The sequence below is a fragment of the Bubalus bubalis genome, chromosome 7 (assembly GCF_019923935.1).
Source record: "Bubalus bubalis isolate 160015118507 breed Murrah chromosome 7, NDDB_SH_1, whole genome shotgun sequence".
In the NCBI taxonomy this organism is placed as follows: domain Eukaryota; kingdom Metazoa; phylum Chordata; class Mammalia; order Artiodactyla; family Bovidae; genus Bubalus; species Bubalus bubalis.
The window spans coordinates 59,273,914-59,295,520 of NC_059163.1; the positions used below are offsets into that span (position 1 = coordinate 59,273,914).

At 41.9% G+C, this 21,607-nt stretch overlaps 3 protein-coding genes across 13 annotated transcripts in view; all 3 read left to right on the forward strand.

Annotated features, from left to right (window-relative positions):
• The window catches only part of TLR6 (toll like receptor 6), a 38,073-nt gene extending 19,888 nt beyond the window's left edge, over nucleotides 1-18,185 (forward strand). For 4 of the 10 annotated variants that reach the window (XM_025290165.3, XM_025290163.3, XM_025290164.2 and 1 more), the window contains one exon: nucleotides 1,133-3,596. In XM_025290165.3, coding sequence (XP_025145950.1) covers nucleotides 1,201-3,591 — 2,391 coding nt within the window. In that variant the 5' untranslated portion in view covers nucleotides 1,133-1,200 and the 3' untranslated portion in view covers nucleotides 3,592-3,596. Of the gene's footprint in view, nucleotides 1-1,132; nucleotides 4,086-12,685; nucleotides 12,818-15,395; nucleotides 15,494-15,935; nucleotides 16,070-17,379; nucleotides 17,490-18,090 lie in introns of those variants that run through there. The other 6 variants (XR_006552274.1, XR_006552275.1, XR_006552276.1 and 3 more) reach the window with 6 other exon arrangements.
• TLR1 (toll like receptor 1) lies at nucleotides 12,690-20,808 on the forward strand. 2 transcript variants are annotated; one of them, XM_044945983.2, is made up of 2 exons: nucleotides 12,690-12,817; nucleotides 18,091-20,808. In XM_044945983.2, the coding sequence occupies exon 2, from the start codon at nucleotides 18,157-18,159 to the stop codon at nucleotides 20,533-20,535; it is 2,379 nt and encodes a 792-aa protein (XP_044801918.2). In that variant the 5' UTR covers nucleotides 12,690-12,817; nucleotides 18,091-18,156; the 3' UTR covers nucleotides 20,536-20,808. The 2 variants fall into 2 exon arrangements, with proteins under 2 accessions (XP_044801918.2, XP_044801917.2); XM_044945982.2 differs by lacking the exon at nucleotides 12,690-12,817 and adding an exon at nucleotides 17,493-17,629.
• Nucleotides 12,788-21,607, forward strand: part of TLR10 (toll like receptor 10) — a 33,884-nt gene continuing 25,064 nt past the window's right edge. Inside the window, exons 1-2 of the mRNA XM_044945980.2 lie at nucleotides 12,788-12,817; nucleotides 15,396-15,493. The gene's annotated coding sequence lies outside the window, so the exon portion shown is untranslated. The remainder of the gene's footprint in view (nucleotides 12,818-15,395; nucleotides 15,494-21,607) is intronic.

The window sequence follows — 21,607 nt, forward strand, 5'->3', positions numbered from 1 at the left end:
CCCTGCATTGGCAGGTGGATTCTTAACCACTGGACCACCAGGGAAGAAGCATGTTTAGTGATGTTTCTAAATTATTTTTGTAAAGACTGTTTTCCTTCTTGTGTGTGGCCATTGAATTCTCTGTTCCATTGGCTTAGTGGTCAGCTAGTGATTTGGCAGGGAGAAGGCAATGGCACCCCACTCCAGTACTCTTGCCTGGAAAATCCCACGGACGGAGGAGCCTGGTGGGCTGCAGTCCATGGGGTCGTGAAGAGTTGGACACGACTGAGCGACTTCCCTTTCACTTTTCATTTTCATGCATTGGAGAAGGAAATGGCAACCCACTCCAGTGTTCTTGCCCGGAGAATCCCAGGGACGGGGGTGGGCCTGGTGGGCTTCTGTCTCTGGGGTCGCACAGAGTCGGACACGACTGAAGCGACTTAGCAGCAGCAGCAGCAGTGATTTGGCAGAGGTTTTCTTAAACATCTGGGGAAAGAGAACAAAACAAAAAACACCTAATCTTTGCATATTGGCTCTGTGTTGAAACACTTCTTCAGGGCTTGTCAGGCTGTTTGCGACTCGGACTTAGCCTTTACTTCTTTTCCCTTGCACAGAGCTTAAAAGTCAACCAGGGGTGGAAGTTTAGGACTTTTTCAGGTCTTCTCTGAGTGTGCATCCAGACCTGGGCATGTATGAGGCCTTCTCGATTGCTTGGCACATGGAGCTGTCCGAAGCCTTTTTTTCTCCCTTGTGTCTTCTTTCCTAGCTTCTTTCTTTCTGGTTTTGGTATATGTGCTGCCTGCGCCATCCCTTATCCCTGGCTCCAGGTGGCTATGGGTAGTGTACATGCCTTTAAGGGTTTCCAAACACTGTCCAGGAGGCTGCTTCAGCCCTGAGAAAGTTCTGAGTTGGAGTAAACAAAGACAGGCTCCTGAGTGGAACATACAACCACAGTTCTTTGATAACAAGGTCTTCATTGCCTTTCCTGGCACCAGCAACTTGCATAACTGGGAAAAAATGGCACATTAAATTATGGGATCAGAAATGATCCTGATAGTAAATGAAGAACTCGTTGAGATTTCATGTTTAGTAAGCTGAGGACTGAGAGTAATCAGCCAATCTTTATACATCTTAACATATATTATATTTCTAGAATTGGATGCACATCAGGATGTTCTGAAGAACAGCAGCAACCCTCCGGGAGATAGTCACTTCAATGCCATGATCAAAGACAAAGAATCTCCCATCAGAAGCTGTCATTTTATTTACATTGTGGCCTTAGTATTTGGAACCATAATCCAGTTCTCTGATGAAAGTGAATTTGTGGTAGACATGTCAAAAACAAGCCTTATTCATGTTCCCAAAGACCTGCCACCAAAAACCAAAGTCTTAGACTTGTCTCAAAACAACATATCTGAGCTTCACCTGTCTGATATCAGCTTTCTCTCAGGGCTGAGAATTCTGAGACTTTCCCATAATAGAATCCAGGGCCTTGATATTAGTATTTTCAAGTTCAACCATGATTTGGAATATTTGGATTTATCTCACAATCAGTTGCAGAAGATATCCTGCCATCCAATCACCACGACTCTCAAGCATTTAGACCTCTCATTCAATGACTTCGATGCCCTGCCCATCTGTAAGGAATTTGGCAACTTGACCCAACTGAATTTCTTAGGATTAAGTGCTACAAAGTTACAACAATTAGATTTACTACCCATTGCTCACTTGCACCTAAATTGTATCCTTCTGGATTTGGAAGACTATAAGAAAGAAAATAAGAAAGAAAGTCTTCAAATTCTGAATACAAAGAAACTTCACCTTGTTTTTCACCCAAATAGCTTTTTCTCTGTCCAAGTGAACATATCAGCGAATAGTTTAGGGTGCTTACAACTGACTAATATTAAATTGAATGATTACAATTGTCAAGTTTTACTTAAATTTTTATCAGGACTCACTGGAGGACCAACCTTACTAAATTTTACCCTCAACCATATGGAAACAACTTGGAAATGTTTGGTTAAAGTTTTTCAGTTCCTTTGGCCCAAACCTGTAGAATATCTCAATATTTACAATTTAACAATAGTTGAACGCATTGATGAAGAAGTTTTTACTTATTATAAAACAACATTGAAGGCACTGAAAATAGAACATATTACAAACAAAGTTTTTCTTTTTTCACAGACAGCATTATACACAGTGTTTTCTGAGATGAACATTCTGATGTTAACCATATCAGACACACGCTTTATACACATGCTTTGTCCTCAGGAACCAAGCACATTTAAGTTTTTGAACTTTACCCAGAATAGTTTCACAGATAGTGTCTTTCAAAATTGTGACACTTTAGCTAGATTGGAGACACTTATCTTACAAAAGAATGAATTAAAAGACCTTTTCAAAACAAGTCTCATGACTAAGGATATGCTTTCTTTGGAAACACTGGATGTTAGCTGGAATTCTTTGGAATATGACAGACGTAATGGAAATTGCTCTTGGGTTGGGAGTATAGTGGTATTAAATTTATCTTCAAATGCACTCACTGACTCTGTTTTCAGATGTTTACCTCCTCGGATCAAGGTTCTTGATCTTCACAATAACAGAATAAGGAGCATCCCTAAAGATGTCACTGGTCTAGAAACTTTGCAAGAACTCAACCTTGCTTCCAATTCTTTAGCCCACCTTCCTGGGTGTGGTATCTTTAGCAGCCTTTCCATACTGATCATTGACTATAATTCAATTTCCAATCCATCAGCTGATTTCTTCCAGAGCTGCCGGAAGATTAGGTCCCTCAAAGCGGGGAACAATCCATTCCAATGTTCCTGTGAGCTAAGAGACTTTATCCAAAGCGTAGGCCAATTATCAAGTGATGTGGTAGAGGGCTGGCCTGAGTCTTATAAGTGTGACTATCCGGAAAGCTACAAGGAAACCCTTCTAAAGGACTTCCAGGTATCTGAGCTATCCTGCAACACAGCTCTGCTGATCGTCACCATTGTGGTCCCTGGGCTGGTGCTGGCTGTTGCCGTGACTGTCCTCTGTATCTACCTGGATCTGCCCTGGTACCTCAGGATGGTGTGTCAGTGGACCCAGACCCGGCGCAGGGCCAGGAATGTACCCTTGGAAGAACTCCAAAGAACTCTCCAGTTCCATGCTTTTATTTCATACAGTGAACATGACTCTGCCTGGGTGAAGAATGAATTAATACCGAACCTAGAAAAAGAAGATATAAGAATTTGTCTCCATGAGAGAAATTTTGTTGCTGGCAAGAGCATCGTGGAAAATATCATCAACTGCATTGAGAAAAGTTACAAATCCATCTTCGTTTTGTCTCCCAACTTTGTCCAGAGCGAATGGTGCCATTATGAACTCTACTTTGCCCACCACAATCTCTTCCATGAAGGATCTGATAACTTAATCCTGATCTTGCTGGAACCCATTCCACAGAACACCATTCCTGATAGATATCACAAGCTAAGAGCTCTCATGGCACAGAGAACTTATTTGGAATGGCCCAAGGAGAAGAGCAAGCATGGACTCTTTTGGGCTAATATTAGAGCTGCTTTTAATATTAAATTAAGACTAGTCACTGAAAATGATGATGTGAAAGGTTAAAAAAAATAAAACATCTGAAATCCAATTTAAGAAACCATCATTCACTTGGATTCTGATGGATACTGCTTTCAAGTTATTTCTGGATGCTGCCTCCATTATTTCCATGAATGCAGGGAAGACTTACTGAAAACCATGTTTCAGCTGAACTGGAAACCAGGCTGGGGACCGAGCTAGTGCTCAGACTTGCTGATTACAGGTAACTCAGTCTCTCTGGTTTAACCATTCTGTTTCAAATTGAAACAGTCTCTGTCGAATGAATGCTCAGTCATTCAAGGACCTTTCCTCTCTCTCTCCTTTCCCAAGTGGATGTTGTGTGAGCAGGAGGCTATGAAACTTGCTGGCCACAAGGAAAAAGTCAGCCTCAGAACTGTATGCAGTGGTGCTTGGAGAGTACTGTGGATCTGCATCAGCCTTGGGGTCATCGGCTCTGTCATCCTGCTCTACTTTAGGAGAAAATAGACCAGATACAGAAATTAAAGACCCTTTTTTCTTCACATCTGAGTAATACTTTACAAAATGTTTGACCTTGCTATACAAATACAGAATTAATCAGTGGCAACTTATGGCATTTTACACACACACATATATGGGGCTTCCCAGGTGCCTCAGTGGTTAACATTCCGCCTGCCAAACAAGATATGCAAGTTCAATCCCTGGGTTAGGAAGATCCCCTGGAGAAGGAAATGGCAACCCGCTCCAGTCTTCTTACCTGGAAAACCTGGATAGAGGAGCCTGGTGGGCTACAGTCCATGGGATCACAGAGTCGGACGTGACTGAGTGAATAAACAACAACTATATATAAATATATATATGTTATAGGCTGTTGAGGCCAAAGACATGATTCCTGCTTGCCAAGGAAATTCAGAGCCAAAATTATTTATAACTGATTATTGAATAGGAGTTTCTGGTTGTGTTAGAATTTTGGTGAATGCCTCAAAACTGCACAGAGGTGGTAAATATCACCACATTTTAAATAGATATTAGACAGAGCCAGGTTCTGCTAAAAAATGGCAGAAAGAGGCCAGTAACTATCAACTCATGTTCCCCATCTTCAGAGGCTTGGATTCAAAAAGGTGATTAAAGAGTTGTTAAGTAGAGGTTCTAGACCTGTAGGGAGATGGCTTTGGATTTCTTCTTGACTTCCTGACATCTGTCTTGACTAAGCCACCAGTATCTCTTACCTGTATGACTACAGTAACCTAACCGGGTTCCCTGCTTTTTACTCTTGCCTCATACATTCTCCAAACAGCAATCAGAGAAATTGTTCTTAAAATAGAAATTATTTTAAGCCACCCCCCTGCTTAAAAAGTTCTAATGACCTCCCCTTGCAGTTATAATAAAAGTTGAGCCCCTTGTCAGGACCTGCTGTGAGGATGGGGATGAGGAACGGGATGAAGGAGGGGAGGGGTCTGCCTGACTCGTGACCATTGTTGAGAGGAATGGTGTATGTGTCTGCTAGGACTGCCCTGCCACACACCACAGTCTGGGTGGCTTAGACAACAGTAATGTATTTCTCACAGTTCTGAAGTCCAGGAAAGGGAGAGATTGGCAGAGAGAATGGGATGGAGGGGTGTGAGAGCATGGTTAAGAGACATGACTAGGATGACTGCAATATAAATGAAGGAGAATGCTTTGACACCCAGTCATGTCTGACTCTTTGCAACCCCATGAACTGCAACCTGCCAGGCTCCTCTGTCCATGGGGATTCTCTAGGCAGGAATACTGGAGTCTGTTGCCATGCCGTCTTGCAGCGGATCTTCCCAACCCTGGGATTTAACCCAGGTCTCCCACATTGCAGACAGATTGTTTACCATCTGAGCCAGCAGGGAAGCCCTAATGAAAATGAGAACATAGTAAATAAAAAAGAAAAACCCACACACTGGGAAAAGCGGAAGTCCATTTCTTCTAGATTTCTGGAGATTGGTTTGATTAGAAGAGAATGAGAATAAATTATAGGCAGTGAAAGGGACTTCAAGGGATTTCTAAAGCCCAGGGACTTTCTGGGGATTTCTAGTTATAGTTAGTTTACAAGGCATCTCAACAGTCAAGTCTAAGTATGAAGCAGTTTTTGTGAGCAGATTTCTGACCTCTTCAGTCCTTTTGAGGTATTAACAATGCAATGTAGCTTAGCATTTTCAATCTCCAATTCCATTTAAGCTCATCTCCTTTCCCCATATCATAGGGTGCAGCTTCACATCACAGATAGCTCAGTGCTGCTGACCCTCTCACTGCCTCCCCTGTATGCATGTGTGCCTGGGGAAAATGTGAGGATGGCGAGGAAGTGGGGTTTGCACTATCTGATTCAACTGCTTCAGGAAGTGCATGCCCCAGTTGTTGGCAGCTCTCCTTAGAATAGGGGGTAAATTACACTTCCCAGTCCCTTGTTTTGGACCCAAGTCATAGGAAAAGTTCTAGTCTATACCCTACATCATACTCTGTAGAACCAGCTGGTTTAATTAAGAAAAAGGAAAGTGAAAGTCACTCAGTTGTGTCTGACTCTTTTCGACCCAGGCCAGAGTACTGGAATTCCCCAGGCCAGAATACTGGAGTGGGTAGCCTTTCCCTTCTCCAGGGGATCTTCCTAACAGAGGGATCTAACCCAGGTCTCCCACATTAAGAGATTATAAAACAGAATACTTGGTCCAATGCCATCTGAGGAATGTGTGTGTGTATGTGTGTAAACTGCACAAATTTACTGCCTAGCAATTTAGTTACTGGCATCAAGAGCTTAAAGCATGTTTATATAAATATTAAAAAGTCTGCATGTTTGCCACAAAAATGATAGTGATGTATTATATCTCTATATGGTAAGATTATTCTTGATTTGAATTTTTATCTTTATTTATTTGTATTTCCTGAGTTTTCTTCAATAAACACATTTCTTGGATAATGGAACATTAACTAAAAAAATGACCTTTGAGAAGAATGCACGTGCATGCTTAGTTGCTCAGTCGCGTCCGACTCTTGCAACTCCATGGACTGCAGCCGGCCATGCTTCTCTGTCCATGGGATTTCCCAGGCAAGAATGCTGGAGTGGGTTGCCATTTTCTCCTTCAGGGGATCTTCCTGATCCAAGGATCAAATCCGTGTCTCCTGCATTGACAGGCAGATTCTTTACCACTCAGCCACCTGGGAAGCCCTTGAGAAGAACACATACACATATATTTATCTGACCTTGTTATGAAGAACTCTTTTAACCTAAAAGCAAAATGTAGCAGTAGTCTGATGGAGCTGATTATAAAGACTTGTGAGAACCAGTGGTTAAATATTAAGGAATTTTGCAAGCAGGTCAGTTGGTAGCTAGAAATCAGGTATAGTGGAAATACTTGAACCATAGGTATTGGCAAGTGCTAAGAAATAATGAGGCTTTTTGGTTTTTGTAGCCTGGTTTACCCTAGGTTGTTGTTGCTTAGTTACCAAGTCACACCTGACTCTTGCAGCCTGTGGGCTGTAGCCTACCAGGCTCCTCCGTCCATGGGATTTCCCAGGCAAGAATACCGGAGTGGGTTGCTGTTTCCTTTTCCAGGGAATCTGCCCAACCCAGGGATTGAATTCATGTCTCCTGCTTGGCAGATGAATTCTTTACCACTGAGCCACCTGGGAAGTCAACCTGATTCACCAGCACACAACTAACTGAGAGTAATAGCGAAGAGAAAGTCAACTTACTTGTTTATATAAAAAGGTACATATTTGTTGGTTTGAAAGATCATGAGATAAAAAGATAAAAAATGAGGGAAGATGTTTACAAAAAGTTTGACAGAGGGTGAGTGTCAGTAACATAAACGAGAATGTGTAATTAAGTAGAGAAACATAAACCTGATATAGATATATGCAGTGATGCGAACAAGTAATTCACAACAGTGACAGAAACCGTCAGTAGACATAAAAAGCCACCCAAGGCATTTACTCACTCTTTCCAGGAATTTATCCTAAGATGACAATAAAACAGTTGGACCAAGACTGCGTACAAAGGTGCTTATCAACATTTCATGAAACCAAACACTCAGGTCGGTAGCTGGAGACAGATTGGCTTTGGTCTAAGATTTACTCAGGTGGCAACTTAAAAAAAAAAAATTTCTGGAAAATTTTAACCAGTTAAGGGGGAATTAATTCAATGCCAGATGTCTAATTGATGCCATTTTTCATGCCCAGCCAGCTTTACGGGGCACAATTTGAAATCTAGGGTCAGGTGGGAGAGAGGAATTTTGCTTTCTGTTGGGAAAATATGGAGGGAGGGATGGAAGGAATGGAACACAGCTGTGAGTACAGCTGACCCTTGAACAAGATAAGTTTGAACTGCACTGGTCCACTTACAGATTTTTTTCAAAAAAAAAAAAAAATGTACTGTAGCAGCACACTATTTGCAGTTGGTTGAATCCAAGGATGAGGAACTGCAGTTACAAAGGGCTAAGTGTAAAGTTATAATCAGACTAGGCACTCCAAAACCTGTTTTGTTCAGGGTCAACTGTATTGACTCTGCTGGGAGAGGCATCCCTCAAACTAGTTTTCTTCCTTGCTGAGTGAGAGACCATACTCTGGAGATTTCCCTGGTGGGAATCCACCTGCCAATGCAAGAGACATGCATTTGATCCCTGGTGTGGGAAGATTCCACGTGCCACGGAGCAACTAACTCGCCCATCACAACTACTGAGCCTGTGTTCTAGAGCCCGTGCTCCACACGAGAAAGCACTGCAAAGCATACCATGCAGAGAGTAGCGTCTGCTGGCTGCAACGCAAGAAAGCCCACTTGCAGCAATGAAGACCAAGATAATAATAAATTAATAAAAATAAAAATAAATTAAAAAAATAATACAGAAAAAGAAACCATACTTTCTACCTCTTCCTGAAAAAAGTACTCACAAACTAGAAATGGATGGGAAATTCCACAATCTGATAAGGAATGATACAAATGAACTTAAAAACAGAAAGAGACTTACAGACTTAGAAAATTAACTCATGGTTGCCAGGGCTGGGTTGAGGGGCGGGGTGGTGGTGGAGGGCGGGGGGAAGGAATATTTAAGGAATTTGGGAAGGTCATGTACACACTGCTATATTTAAAATGGATAACCAACAAAAACCTATTGTATAGCACATGGAACTCTGCTCAATGTTATGTGCCAGCCTGAATGCAAGGGGGGTTTGGGGGAGAATGGATACATGTTATGTGTATGGCTGAGTCCCTTCACTGGTCACCAGAAACTATTACCACACTGTCTGTGGGCTGTACCCTAATACAAAATGGTTTTGGTGTTTAAAAAAATAAAAGCATAGATGGAAAACTCATCGCTAACCTCATACTTAATGGTTCTCGAAACTCTTCCCTACTATTCGGAACCTGCTCTCAATAGGTTCAGAACCTCGGCATCAGATCTCTCTTATCACTTCTGTTCCACATTGTACTGGGAGTGCTAGCCAAGGCAGTTAGACAAAAGTCAAAGTGAAAGTCACTCAGTCGTGTCCGATTCTTTGTGACCCCATGGACTGTAGCCCACCAGGCTCCTCAGTCCATGGAATTCACCAAGCAACAATACTGGAGTGGGTAGCCATGCCCTTCTCCAGGGGAATCTTCCTAACCCAGGGATCAAACCCAGGTCTCCCACATTGCAGGTGGATTCTTTACCATCTGAGCCACCAGGGAATCCTGTTAGACAAGAACGTGTTATAAAAAGTATCCATCTTGGAAAGGAAGAAGATGACATTCTGCAAGTGACATCATCTTATTTATAGAAAATACTACTTAGGAATCCGCTGGAAAACTAGTAGAACTAATAAACAAGTTCAGCAAGGTTGCAAAGAAGATATACAAACAGCTAATTTACACATGAAAAGATGTTCAACATCATTAGTTATCAAGGAAATGCAAATTAAAACCATAATGAGATACCAATTCATTCATAAGAAGACTATAGTAAAAGTCAGATGATAACAAGTGTTAGCAAGAATGTGGAGAAATTGGAGCTCTTATACACTGTTGGTGGAATGATAAATGATGCAGCTAGCCTGGAACTCCTCAAAAGGCTAATCATATTTATATATGAGGTAGAATTTCATGCTTAAATATCTAAATATATACCCAAGAGAGAATGTGTCCCCAAAACTTGTACATGAATTTTTATATATTCGTAACAGCCATAAGTGTAAACAACACAAATATCCATTCGCTGACGAATGGATAAATAAAATGTGGTATACCCATACAATGAAAAGTTATTTAGCAACAAAAAAATGAAACTCGATACATGCTGCAACATGGACAAATCTTGAAAACATTAAGCCACGTGGAAAAAAGCACAAATAACCACATTTTACATGATTCCATTTATATGAAATACTCAGGCAAATCTATAGAGATCATTAATACAATCTATAGTGGTTGTCTAGATCTGAGGCAAATGGGGCATTGGAAAGTGACAGCTAAGGGGTGTGGCTCTTTGCAGGGTGTTGAAAAAGTTTGGTTGTGGTAATGGTCGCACAATTCTGACTTTACCTTAGGTCATTGAATTGTTCACTTCAAATGGGTGAAATTTTTATGGTATATGAATTATATCTTAATAAAGTTTTTGTTAAAAAAAACAACAACAACAGTACAGGTCACATCTAATTGGCAATGTTTACATTGCCATGGATCCAGAAAGAAACACCTGGGTATGGAATTAAGAGTGGGCAAAAACTGCTGTTGAGAGAAGCAAAGAGGTGCCTAGAGTCTCAGATACAAAACCTCTATGTTGAGTTAGCTCTTTGAGTTGCTGATGACTCGACTTAGGCTCGTACTTAGTTGCACGGTTATGATAAATCCACCTAGACGCAAGCCATCCAGTATGGAAGCCACTAGCCACACGTGACCATGGAACACCTGAAATGTAGGTAGTCCAGATGAGATGTGCTGTAAATTTAGAACACACACTGAGTTTTTTAAAATTAGTTGATTAATTAGTTTGGCTGTATCAAGTCTTAGTTGCGGCGTGTGGGATCTAGTTCTCCGACCAGGGATCGAACCCAGGCCCTCTGCATTAAAAGCATTGAGTCTTACCCACTGGACCACCAGGGAAGTCCCATACACACTGGATTTTGAAAACTTGGAATGAAAAATATATATATTAATAATGTTTTATATTGTGGCATTTTAAATGATATTTTTGATATTTTGGGTTAAATAAAATATTTTTAAAATTTAAAAGAGGTATATTCTTTGAGAATTAAAGTTATTCCTTAGAAGAGGTGGATATTTCACTGCCTGGGTGTACACGCTTACAAGTGTGTTTGTCCACTGCTAACTGGTGCAGTGGTGAAGACTCCACCTACCAGTACAGGAGACGAAAGAGACTTGGGTTCAATCTCTGGATGGGGAAGATCCCCTGAAGAAGGGAATGGCAGCCCACTCCAATGTTCTTGCCTGGGAGATCCCATGGACAGAGGAGCCTGGCTGGCTACAGTCCACGTGCTGTAGAGTCAAACACGACTGAGCACTAGCATGAGTACAAACCTACTGGATAATAGGGAGACTAAAAAGAGGCGAGTGAGCAACTCAGAGGGGGGATGAGCTTGAAGGGAAACACAGGACTTTTTGAGTGCTAAAGTGCCCTGCTGACCTCTCTCCTGGGTATCACTTTCTTGATCTAGTTCACAATGTCAAATGTCTTTCAGTTCAGTTCAGTTCAGTCTCTCAGTCATGTCCGACTCTTTGCGACCCCATGAATTGCAGCACGCCAGGCCTCCCTGTCCATCACCATCTCCCGGAGTTCATCCAGACGCACGTCCATCGAGTCAGTGATGCCATCCAGCCGTCTCATCCTCTGTTATCCCCTTCTCCTCCTGCCCCCAATCCCTCCCAGCATGAGAGTCTTTTCCAGTGAGTCAACTCTTCACATGAGGTGGCCAAAGTACTGGAGTTTCAGCTTCAGCATCATTCCTTCCAAAGAAATCCCAGGGCTGATCTCCTTCAGAATGAACTGGTTGGATCTTGGGGAGCCAGAAACTGAATTGTTAATCAAAGAGCACGCCTATCTCCAGTTATAGGTCTGGGAGAAGTAATGGTAAGAGTGGAGGGAGAAGGAGGTTCATTCCTTCAGTCACAGAAATATATTGATAGGTACACCTCCCTTCTTGAGCAAATTGTGAGGGGACAGGAGGAAACCGAGAGAGAGACAGAATAGTACAAGTTAAAAAGCACCTCAAGGTTCTCAGTTTAGGGAAGCTGGCCTTGTTCCCTGTGGTAGAAAAGCTGATTCCAGCAAGAACTGCAACCAGCTTGCAACCTCAAGATGTTGAGGACATCTGGTAGCACCAAGCTGAGCACAAGTTCAGAGGAAGAAAGCTAGCATGTCCCAGCTCTATTTGCCCACTTGTTATTTTGTTACTGTTGTTGTTTTAAAAGACCAGAGTGGAGCTATCAGGTTGGATTCCTTGAGCATGCCAACAATAAGGAACCACGTAAAGCTTTATTGGAGAAAAGAGATTGTTAGCTAGCCTATTTTCCACATAGAGATTTTAAAAATCAATTTTTGAAGAAAGCTTGAAAAATTTGAGCACCAGATTTTCTCTGCAACCCAATCTGTCAGAAAAGACATGATTAGCATCCATTCTGTAAAAGCCCACGAGAGATTTTTTTCCCCTTATGAATTTTAACAAAGCTTTGACCTTGACCGCTGCTTCTTTCCACCTTCAGTCACTTTTAATAGTGGCCTGATTGAAGGGTTAGAAGTAAAACACCCGAAACACCTCTACCCCCACGTCCATCAGCATGGTGACAAGCATTTTGAATTCAGCAAATAAGGCATCACCGACTCAATGGACGTGAGTTTGAGTAAACTCGGAGAGTTGGTGATGAACAGGGAGGCCTGGCGTGCTGCAGTCCTTGGGGTCGCAGAGTCGGACATGACCGAGCGACTGAACTGAACTGAACTGAATAAAGCATCTGTGGATTATTAATACTGCCTCCTTCACTTTGTTAGTGTAGACACTAGTGAACTGATTGTAGGGAAGGGGGGCCACAGAGAGGTGATTCTATCTAATTGCTGGTCTGTGGATTCACAGACCATTTCTACACATGAATAGGAGAAAATAGATTTACACTGACTGTGTCGTGTAATTTCAGTGGGATTCAGTAGGTGGCGTAGAAGAGCTTCCCCAGTCCGCCCACAAACACCAAACCAGCGAAATAAAATGTTTGAGGAAGTATTTAATTTTTCTACAGACTGCCAACAGGACAGAGGAACAGGCCAACTTGGTAAGCAACATCTTTTTAAATTCTGTAAAATAAAATAAATGGTGTAACTAGTTATTAGACCCCAAAATCTCAGACATCTCTATGATTAAGTCCTGGGTGTTTTTCTAAGTGTGTTATTTCTGATACGTACTTGCTGTGACTTGAGCTAGCATTTATTTATCAGTTGCTTGTTCTGAGTCAGAGAAAGGGTTTTTGTGTTTGTGTGGATTTTTTTTTTAAATGAACCTCATCTCAGGCACGATTTGTTTTCAAGAGATTTGAGTTAGTAGATGAATATTTGGGTCACAAACATCTCACGGGTTTCTGATAAGAGCTGCTAGTGGTTGATTCAGATGGCACTGCTCTTTTTATCCTATTCCCTCCATTTATCTCTTTGTAATGAAAATGCTGAGGACAATGAGTGGTAGGTAAACCACTCCTAGAGGCAATGCAGCCCAGTGACTCCTGTTTTTATGGGCAGGTGCATTTGAGTTTTGTCTCTGGGCAATTTCCACAATTTATATTTTTTTTCCTGTTTTCTCAGACTACGGAAACTGTCCTAGGGTGCAGCTATTGAGGTGGAATTACAGGTTTTGAAAATGTTTCCCAGGCTACACCCAATTGGATCCAAAGAGTTGTGAGTTTTTCCTTTACAACAGAAAGCAAAAGTTCACAAAACCACATAGAAAACGAAGCAGAAAAGCTCTTGAACTGGTTTTGATCCTTTCAGCCTGTGGTTTACATGTATAGCTAGTTGCCCTCATGCAAAGAAAACTCTCAATAAATATTTGTGGGACTGAACTTAATGGGCCAGATTGATTATATGAGTATTAGCTATTAAGACAAGTCAAAGTCTTGACTCCATGCCTCCAAAGTCTTCAGGCAAACGCAATTCACATTTATTGATACACTGAATCATAAAAGGTGAGGCTAAACCTATCATAATCATGAAAATAGACCTAAACACATCTGGAGATATTTTTATACTATCAAATTACAGCAATCTATTACTAGTTAACTTTGCAAATAATAATTTTGTCAGGCAGTAAAGTAATTTTGAGCTGCTACTATAGATGAGATTCTGTGCTGTTCATTAGGACCTTGACAAAACTATTGATTTTCACTGATATAGCAAATTTGATATATACAATTTATATCTCCTTTAAGTGCCTAAACCTGGTGTCTTAGGTGATAAAGAATCCGTATGCAACACAGGAGACCTGGGTTTGATCCCTGGGTTGGGAAGATCCCCTGGAGAAGGGCATGGCAACCCACTCCAGTATTCTTGCCTGGAGGATTTCCATGGACAGAGGAAACTAGTGGGCTACAGTCCATGGGATCGCAAGGAGTCAGACGTGACTGAAGTGACTAAACACATATATGCAACACTTTGACTTCTTAATTATAGAAATATAAATGATTTAATAAACTGAGGGCTTCAAATAGTGACTGCAAGTGAAAGGGCAAAATGGAAGTTGAGCAAATAGAAGATATTTGAGTCAACCAATTCAGCTAGGCAGAAAACTGAAGCCATGCTTTCATTCAATGCTTGAAGACAGGGAGTTTGATACCCACCAGGGTTCTCAGCCTTCCCCAGTCATTGGAAACTGACTAGAGGCCAGACAAGAAATTCAGGCAAGGCTTCACTGGGGCCCCTGCTGCAGCAGAGGGAGTGAGAACAAGTAACAGGCTCCTTTGTTCACTGGCCTGAGGGGCAGGTGAGCTGGTTCCTTCTATGGGGGTGAGGCTAGAGGTATGTCCAGGGGTGGGGCTGGAGGGGTGGCTGAGGTGGTTTGCCGACCCCTTTGGTGTTGTGTGCAAGGGCATACACAGTCTGCTTTTGCTCCAGACCCCCTGTCTTTTGCTCTAAGCTCTTTGGAGGTAGCAGATGGGCTTTTTTGGTCTTTTAGTGTCTTTTGTCCAGAATTTGTCTCAACTGCCCATGCATGCAGTTATTTTTAGTCCCTTGTAGTTTTCTTTGTTTTTTGTTGCTTGAGGAGATGTTTGCTGAGATGCAAGCACTATAGCACGGCAGCAAAAGGTCCCTGGTCCCAGCCTATCTCAGTTTTATAATGTAGTTTTTTGTGGTTGTTGCTGTTGTTTAGGAAACAAGCTGTCCTTACCCCTCTCCCCTTGCTTGTGGTGGGTTCGCTGTGTGCTAAGCGCTAGTGTCTGAGCACGGAGTCCGTCTCTGCCTCTTGTCTCTCTGGCCACTTTGTGCATCACACCCGAGGGTGCTGACCACTGCTTCCTTGAACTCTGGTGTTTGGCTGGATGGTTAAAAGATCCCTGGATTTGGATTCAGGTTTAGGAATAAGTAAAGAATCCCATTTGAGCCTTAAGCCCAAGCTGCTCTTGCTTCAACTTAACTTCTACAGGATAGTTCTGTTTTGAGATATTAGGCACTGGCCCAGGCAGTAACTGAGTATTATTTTTATTCTCATTGAAAAATGTCTCCTTGTGTGGGTAGCTCTTTCAGGGAGCTGAAGAGAGACTTGGGACATTTCTGGGTCTTTCAGCCAAATACAGTCAATGACATAGAAATACCACCTGTACTTTTCACATACATTATAATGTCTCTGTCCCCTCCCCTCTGCAGGGTCTTCATGAACAGTGATGAAGGGGGCATACATGGCCCTCTTTGATGTTTGAAGAGGTCAGGATCACCAAGGCATCATTGGGCATCTCTGTGAAAGGGTAAGTCCAAGAAATTCCCCCAACTGGATAAATTTGCATGACTCACTTGGGGAACTTTTACAACCCACGATTGTTTCTGGGACATGAATTATTTGGGTCCCTCAGCTCTCCTTGAGAGATCTGAGGGGAAATGTGAAGAGGAATTTAACTCTTTGCTGATACTAATGGCCTGCTTATATAATGTGGTTCTAGGAGGTTTTGAATAAGTTCCTTAAAATATCTGCATAGCCATATAGCCCCCCAACTGAGGGGGTCTCTGTTGGTGAGAGGGTTCACTGTCTAGGGTTCATACCAACATGACCCTCTTGTCTCATATGCTATGGGAATGCTGATAACAAAATAGTGTCTGAATAATGGTGGGCCGGTATAATGACATAACCCAGGACAATACGTACTGTATCGTAGGGAATACATACATATTTGATGAATGAATGTGTTGCAGAAAGGAGGACCCCTGTCTAGGGTCCAAGAGCGGGCTCTTGTCTAACACTCACGAATGAATTGTCCAAGGAGACACCCGTGCTGACAAAGCAAGAGACTTTATTGGGAAGGGGCACCTGGGTGGAGAGCATCAAGGTAAGGAAACCCAGGAGGACTGCTCTGCCACATGACTCAAAATCTCAGGTTTACTGGGATTAGTTTTACGGGATTAGTGATGGAATTAGTTTCTGGGTTGTCTCTTGCCAATCATTCTGACTCAGGGTCCTTCCTGGTGGTGTGAGCATCACTTGGCCAACATGGGTTCCAATGAGAAGGATTCTGGGAGGTTAGTAGGACTCATGGACTGGTGTCTTCTCTCTCCTTTTGACCTTTCCTGAAATCTTCCAGTTGGTGGTAGCTTGTTAGTTTTGCATTCCTTACCAAGGACTTCCTGTTTAAGATAACTCCTGTAGGTGGTTACCGTGGTGCTTGGCTAAGGCAAGTGGTTTCAGTAAGTGTTTCCCCTAACAAATGAATGAAGAAAGTTTTCTGAATAAGAGAGAGAAGGAAACTGCTCCCATCTAAAACCTTTCAGTGGTCACTGACCCCCTCATCACTCTCAGGATAGAATCCCAACTCCTTACAATGATCTGTCCCCTGTGTTCTTGGCCTGAACTTCCCTCACCCACCTCACTCCGTGCTAACATTGGCCTCCTTACTGTGCCTCAGACAAGCCAACCTCAATCCTACCTCAGGACCTTTGCACTAGCCTTTTCCTTTGCCAGAAGAAAATGCTTCCCCCCTAGATCTTCTGATAGATGATTCATTCACTTCATTCTGATTTCTACTCCAACATGTATTCTCAGAAAGGCCCTCTCTGACTATTCAATCTGAAAAAGCCACCACCAACCACTGTTATATACCTACCACTATTCTTGATTCATTTATCCTGCTTTATTTTTCTGTACAGTGGGTATTACTACATGAAATTATTATATGTTTATGTTCTGTCTTTCCTCTAGATAATAAGCTCTTGACCATATTCCTTATGCTGTGTATTACAACCCCATAACTTATTAATTATGTACTGGTGGTTTGTACTTCTTAATCCCCTCACTCTCCCACCTTCCATTCCTCTTTCTGCTGGCACACACTTATTTTCTGTATCTGTAAATCTGTTTTCATTTTGTTTGTTTTGTTTTTTAGATTCCACATATAAGTGAGATGATGTGGTTTTTGTCTTTGTCTGACTTATTTCGCTTGGCATGATACTTTCTAGACCTACTCATGTTGCAAATGGCAAGAATTCATTTTTTTAATGACTACTATTCCATTATATATATGTATGTATACACACACACACACACACACACACACAACATCTTTATCATTCATCTATTGATGAACACCTAGTTTTGTTTCCACATCTTGGCTGTTGTAAATAACACTCCCTCTTTCTCTTATAGGGATAATTGTCATTGGATTTAGGGACTACCTAGATTAGGTGTCCCCAACCCCAGGGCCATGGACTGGTGCTGGTCCATGACCTTTTATGACGTGGGAGGCACAGCAGGAGGTGAACAGAGATTAAAACCAAAACCACCCCCACCTCCATCTGAGGAAAAATTATCTTCCACAAAACCAATCCTTGGTGCCCAAAATGTGGGGATCACCGAGTCCTAGATAATCCAAGATGATCTTCTCAAGACTCTTAATGTAATTATCTCTACAAATACCCTTTTTCTAAATTAGGTAATATTCAATTAGGAGATTAGGACATGGTTAGGAGGTGGACATATCTTTTTTGGGAGGAGGGTCACCATTCAATCCATTACATATCCATATTAAAAGTTATTTGATTAGAGGTAGTATAACTGTTGGAGAAGGAAATGGCAACCCACTCCAGTATTCTTGCCTGGAGAATCCTGTGGACAGAGCAGCCTGGTGGGCTGCTGTCCATGGGGTCGCACGAAGTCGGACACGACTGAAGCAACTTAGCAGCAGCAGTAGCAGCAGCAGCAGTATAACTGTTTATGAATATGTGTATTTTCCTGGTTTCAGGTTGTGTGACTCCCAAGAATGTAGCTTTCATTTAATGAGTCTCTAGTAAAAAAATGTTTAATGTCAGTCATGCTTAATTTAATATAGTCATTTAATGCTGACTTTTTTACCCCTAGGATCTGTACTGTATCCAGATGCTCTGAAGAATAGCAACTACCCTTAGGAATGTCTACTGTTACAAAATGACTAAAAAAAATTCTAGCATCTTCCATTTTGCCATCATCTTTATATTAATACTTGAGATCAGAACTCAATTATCTGATGAAAGTGAATTTTTAATTGACAGGTCAAAAAGAGGTCTCACCTATGTTCCCAAAAACTTATCCCTGGAAACAACCATCTTAGATATATCATACAACTATATTTCTGAGCTTCAGATGCCTGACATCCTCTCACTATCAAAGCTGAAGATTTTGATAATTTCTCATAATAGAATCCAGTATCTTGACTTGAGTGTTTTTAAATTCAACCAGGAACTGGAATACTTGGATTTGTCCCACAACAATTTGGAGAAGATTTCTTGCCACCCTACTCTGAACCTCAAGCACTTAGACCTCTCATTTAATCCATTTGATGCCCTGCCCATATGCCAAGAGTTTGGCAACATGTCTCAACTAGAATTTCTGGGGTTGAGTGCCACACAGTTACAAAAATCCAGTGTGCAGTCAATCACTCGTTTGCACATCAGCAAGGTTTTATTGGTCTTAGGAGATACTTATGGGGAAAGAGAAGATGCCAAGAGCCTTCAAGACCTTAAGACACAGAGTCTGCACATTGTTTTCCCTGCAGGAAAGGAATTCCATTTTATTTTGGATGTGTCAGTCAGCACCACAGTGAGTCTGGAACTGTCTAATATCAAATGTGTGCTTGATGATAATGGGTGTCCTTATTTTGAAAATGTTCTGTCAAAACTTCAAAAGAACTCAAGGTTATCAAATCTTACTTTAAACAACATTGAAATAACTTGGAATTCCTTCATTATGATCCTCCAGTTGGTTTGGCGTACAAACATTGAGTACTTCTCCATTTCAAATGTGAAACTACAAGGTTACCTCGACTCTAGAGATTTTGATTATTCTGACACTTCACTGAAGGCCTTGTCTATACACAAAGTTGTCCATGATGTGTTCAGTCTTCCACAAGGTTATGTCTATAAACTATTGTCAAATATGAACATCCAACATCTCACAGTGTCTGCTGCGCACATGGTCCACATGGTCTGCCCATCCCAAATTAGCCCATTTCTGTATTTGAATTTTTCCAATAATCTCTTAACAGACACGGTTTTCAAAAACTGTACAAATTTGGCTAATTTGAAGACCCTTATCTTACAAAAGAATCAGTTAAAAGAACTTGTAAACATAGTTCATATGACCCAGGAAATGAAATCTCTACAACAACTGGATGTTAGCCAGAATTCCCTGATGTATGATGAAAGTGAAGGAAATTGCCCTTGGGCCAGAAATTTATTAAGTTTAAATATGTCTTCAAATATACTTACTGACTCTGTTTTCAGATGTTTACCTCCTTGGATCAAGGTCCTTGATCTTCACAATAACAGAATAAGGAGCATCCCTAAAGATGTCACTGGTCTAGAAAATTTGCAAGAACTCAACCTTGCTTCCAATTCTTTAGCCCACCTTCCTGGATGTGGTATCTTTAGCAGCCTTTCCATACTGATCATTGACTATAATTCAATTTCCAATCCATCAGCTGATTTCTTCCAGAGCTGCCAGAAGATTAGGTCCCTCAAAGCGGGGAACAATCCATTCCAATGTTCTTGTGAGCTAAGAGACTTTATCCAAAGTGTAGGCCAAGTATCAAGTGAAGTGGTAGAGGGCTGGCCTGAGTCTTACAAGTGTGACTATCCGGAAAGCTACAAGGGAACCCTTCTAAAGGACTTCCACGTTTCTGAGCTATCCTGCAACACAGCTCTGCTGATCGTCACCATTGTGGTCCCTGGGCTGGTGCTGGCTGTTGCCGTGACTGTCCTCTGTATCTACCTGGATCTGCCCTGGTACCTCAGGATGGTGTGTCAGTGGACCCAGACCCGGCGCAGGGCCAGGAATGTACCCTTGGAAGAACTCCAAAGAACTCTCCAGTTCCATGCTTTTATTTCATACAGTGAACATGACTCTGCCTGGGTGAAGAATGAATTAATACCTAACCTAGAAAAAGAAGATATAAGAATTTGTCTCCATGAGAGAAATTTTGTTGCTGGCAAGAGCATCGTGGAAAATATCATCAACTGCATTGAGAAAAGTTACAAGTCCATTTTTGTCTTGTCTCCCAACTTTGTCCAGAGCGAATGGTGCCATTATGAACTCTACTTTGCCCACCACAATCTCTTCCATGAAGGATCTGATAACTTAATCCTGATCTTGCTGGATCCCATTCCCCAGTATTCCATTCCTAGCAGCTACCACAAGCTAAGAGCTCTCATGGCACAGAGAACTTATTTGGAATGGCCCAAGGAGAAGAGTAAACACGGACTTTTTTGGGCTAATCTAAGAGCATCCATTAATATTAAACTGATGGGAAAAGCAGCAGAAATACATTAACACGGAGATTTAAAATTTATCCCCTGCTGCGTTTGGGAAAATGTTGCTGATTTTGGAAGCTCTAACAATGACCTTATTTTGCATCGACATGGATATAAACATGGTTTTGAATTTAGGATGTAGATAAAAATATGGGGTTTCCCTCATGGTTCAGCAGTAAAGAATCTGCCTGCCAGTGCAGGAGAGACAGGTTTGATCCCTGGTCTGGGAGGATCCCACATGCTGCAGAACAACTAAACCCGTGCACCACAACTACTGAGCCTGCACTCTAGAGCCCGGGAGCTGCAACTACGGCGCCCAAGTGCCACAACTGCTGAAGCCTGTGAGCCCTAGAGCCCATGCTTTGCAAAAAGAGAAGCCATTGCAGCGAGAAGCCCTTGTACTGCAACTAGAGAATAGCCCCTGCTCACCACAACTAGAGAAAAGTCCACACAGCAACCAAGACCCAGCACAGCCAAAAATAAAATAATTATATATAATTAATTTTAAAAGTGTGTATGTCTTTTCAGGCCCCAGTTCCTCATGATATAATTTCAATTGAAACAGTTAATTTCTAACACAAAAGGGAGTCATCTATTTCTCTGCTAGGACTGAATTTAGTGAGTTTATCATGTAATCGAGAGAAGCACCTGTTCAAACAACTTCAGGTGATATATGTTCCTGTGTGCCAATCAGGGTCAGTGTTAGAAAACTGCATGCCTTTTGCACCTGTAGCTGGGTTTCTATCAGTTCAGTTCAGTTACTCAGTCGTGTCCAACTCTTTGCGACCCCATGGACTACAGCATGCCAGGCTTCCCTATCCATCACCAACTCCCAGAGCTTGCTCAAATTCATGTCTGTCAAGTCAGTAATGCCATCCAACCATCTCATCCTCTGTCATCCCCTTCTCCTCCTGCCTTCAATCTTTCCCAGCATCAGGGTTTTTTCCAATGTCAGTTCTTGGCCAAAGTATTTTTCCAGTGTCAGGTGGCTAAAGTATTGGAGTTTTAGCTTCAGCATCAGTCCTTCCAATGAATATTCAGGACTGATCTCCTTTAGGATCGACTGGTTGGATCTCCTTGCAGTCCAAGAG

Coding starts and splice junctions, on each gene's coding strand:
- TLR1 (XM_044945983.2), top strand. CDS start 18,157: ATGACTAAAAAAAATTCTAGCATCTTCCATTTTGCCATCATCTTTATA.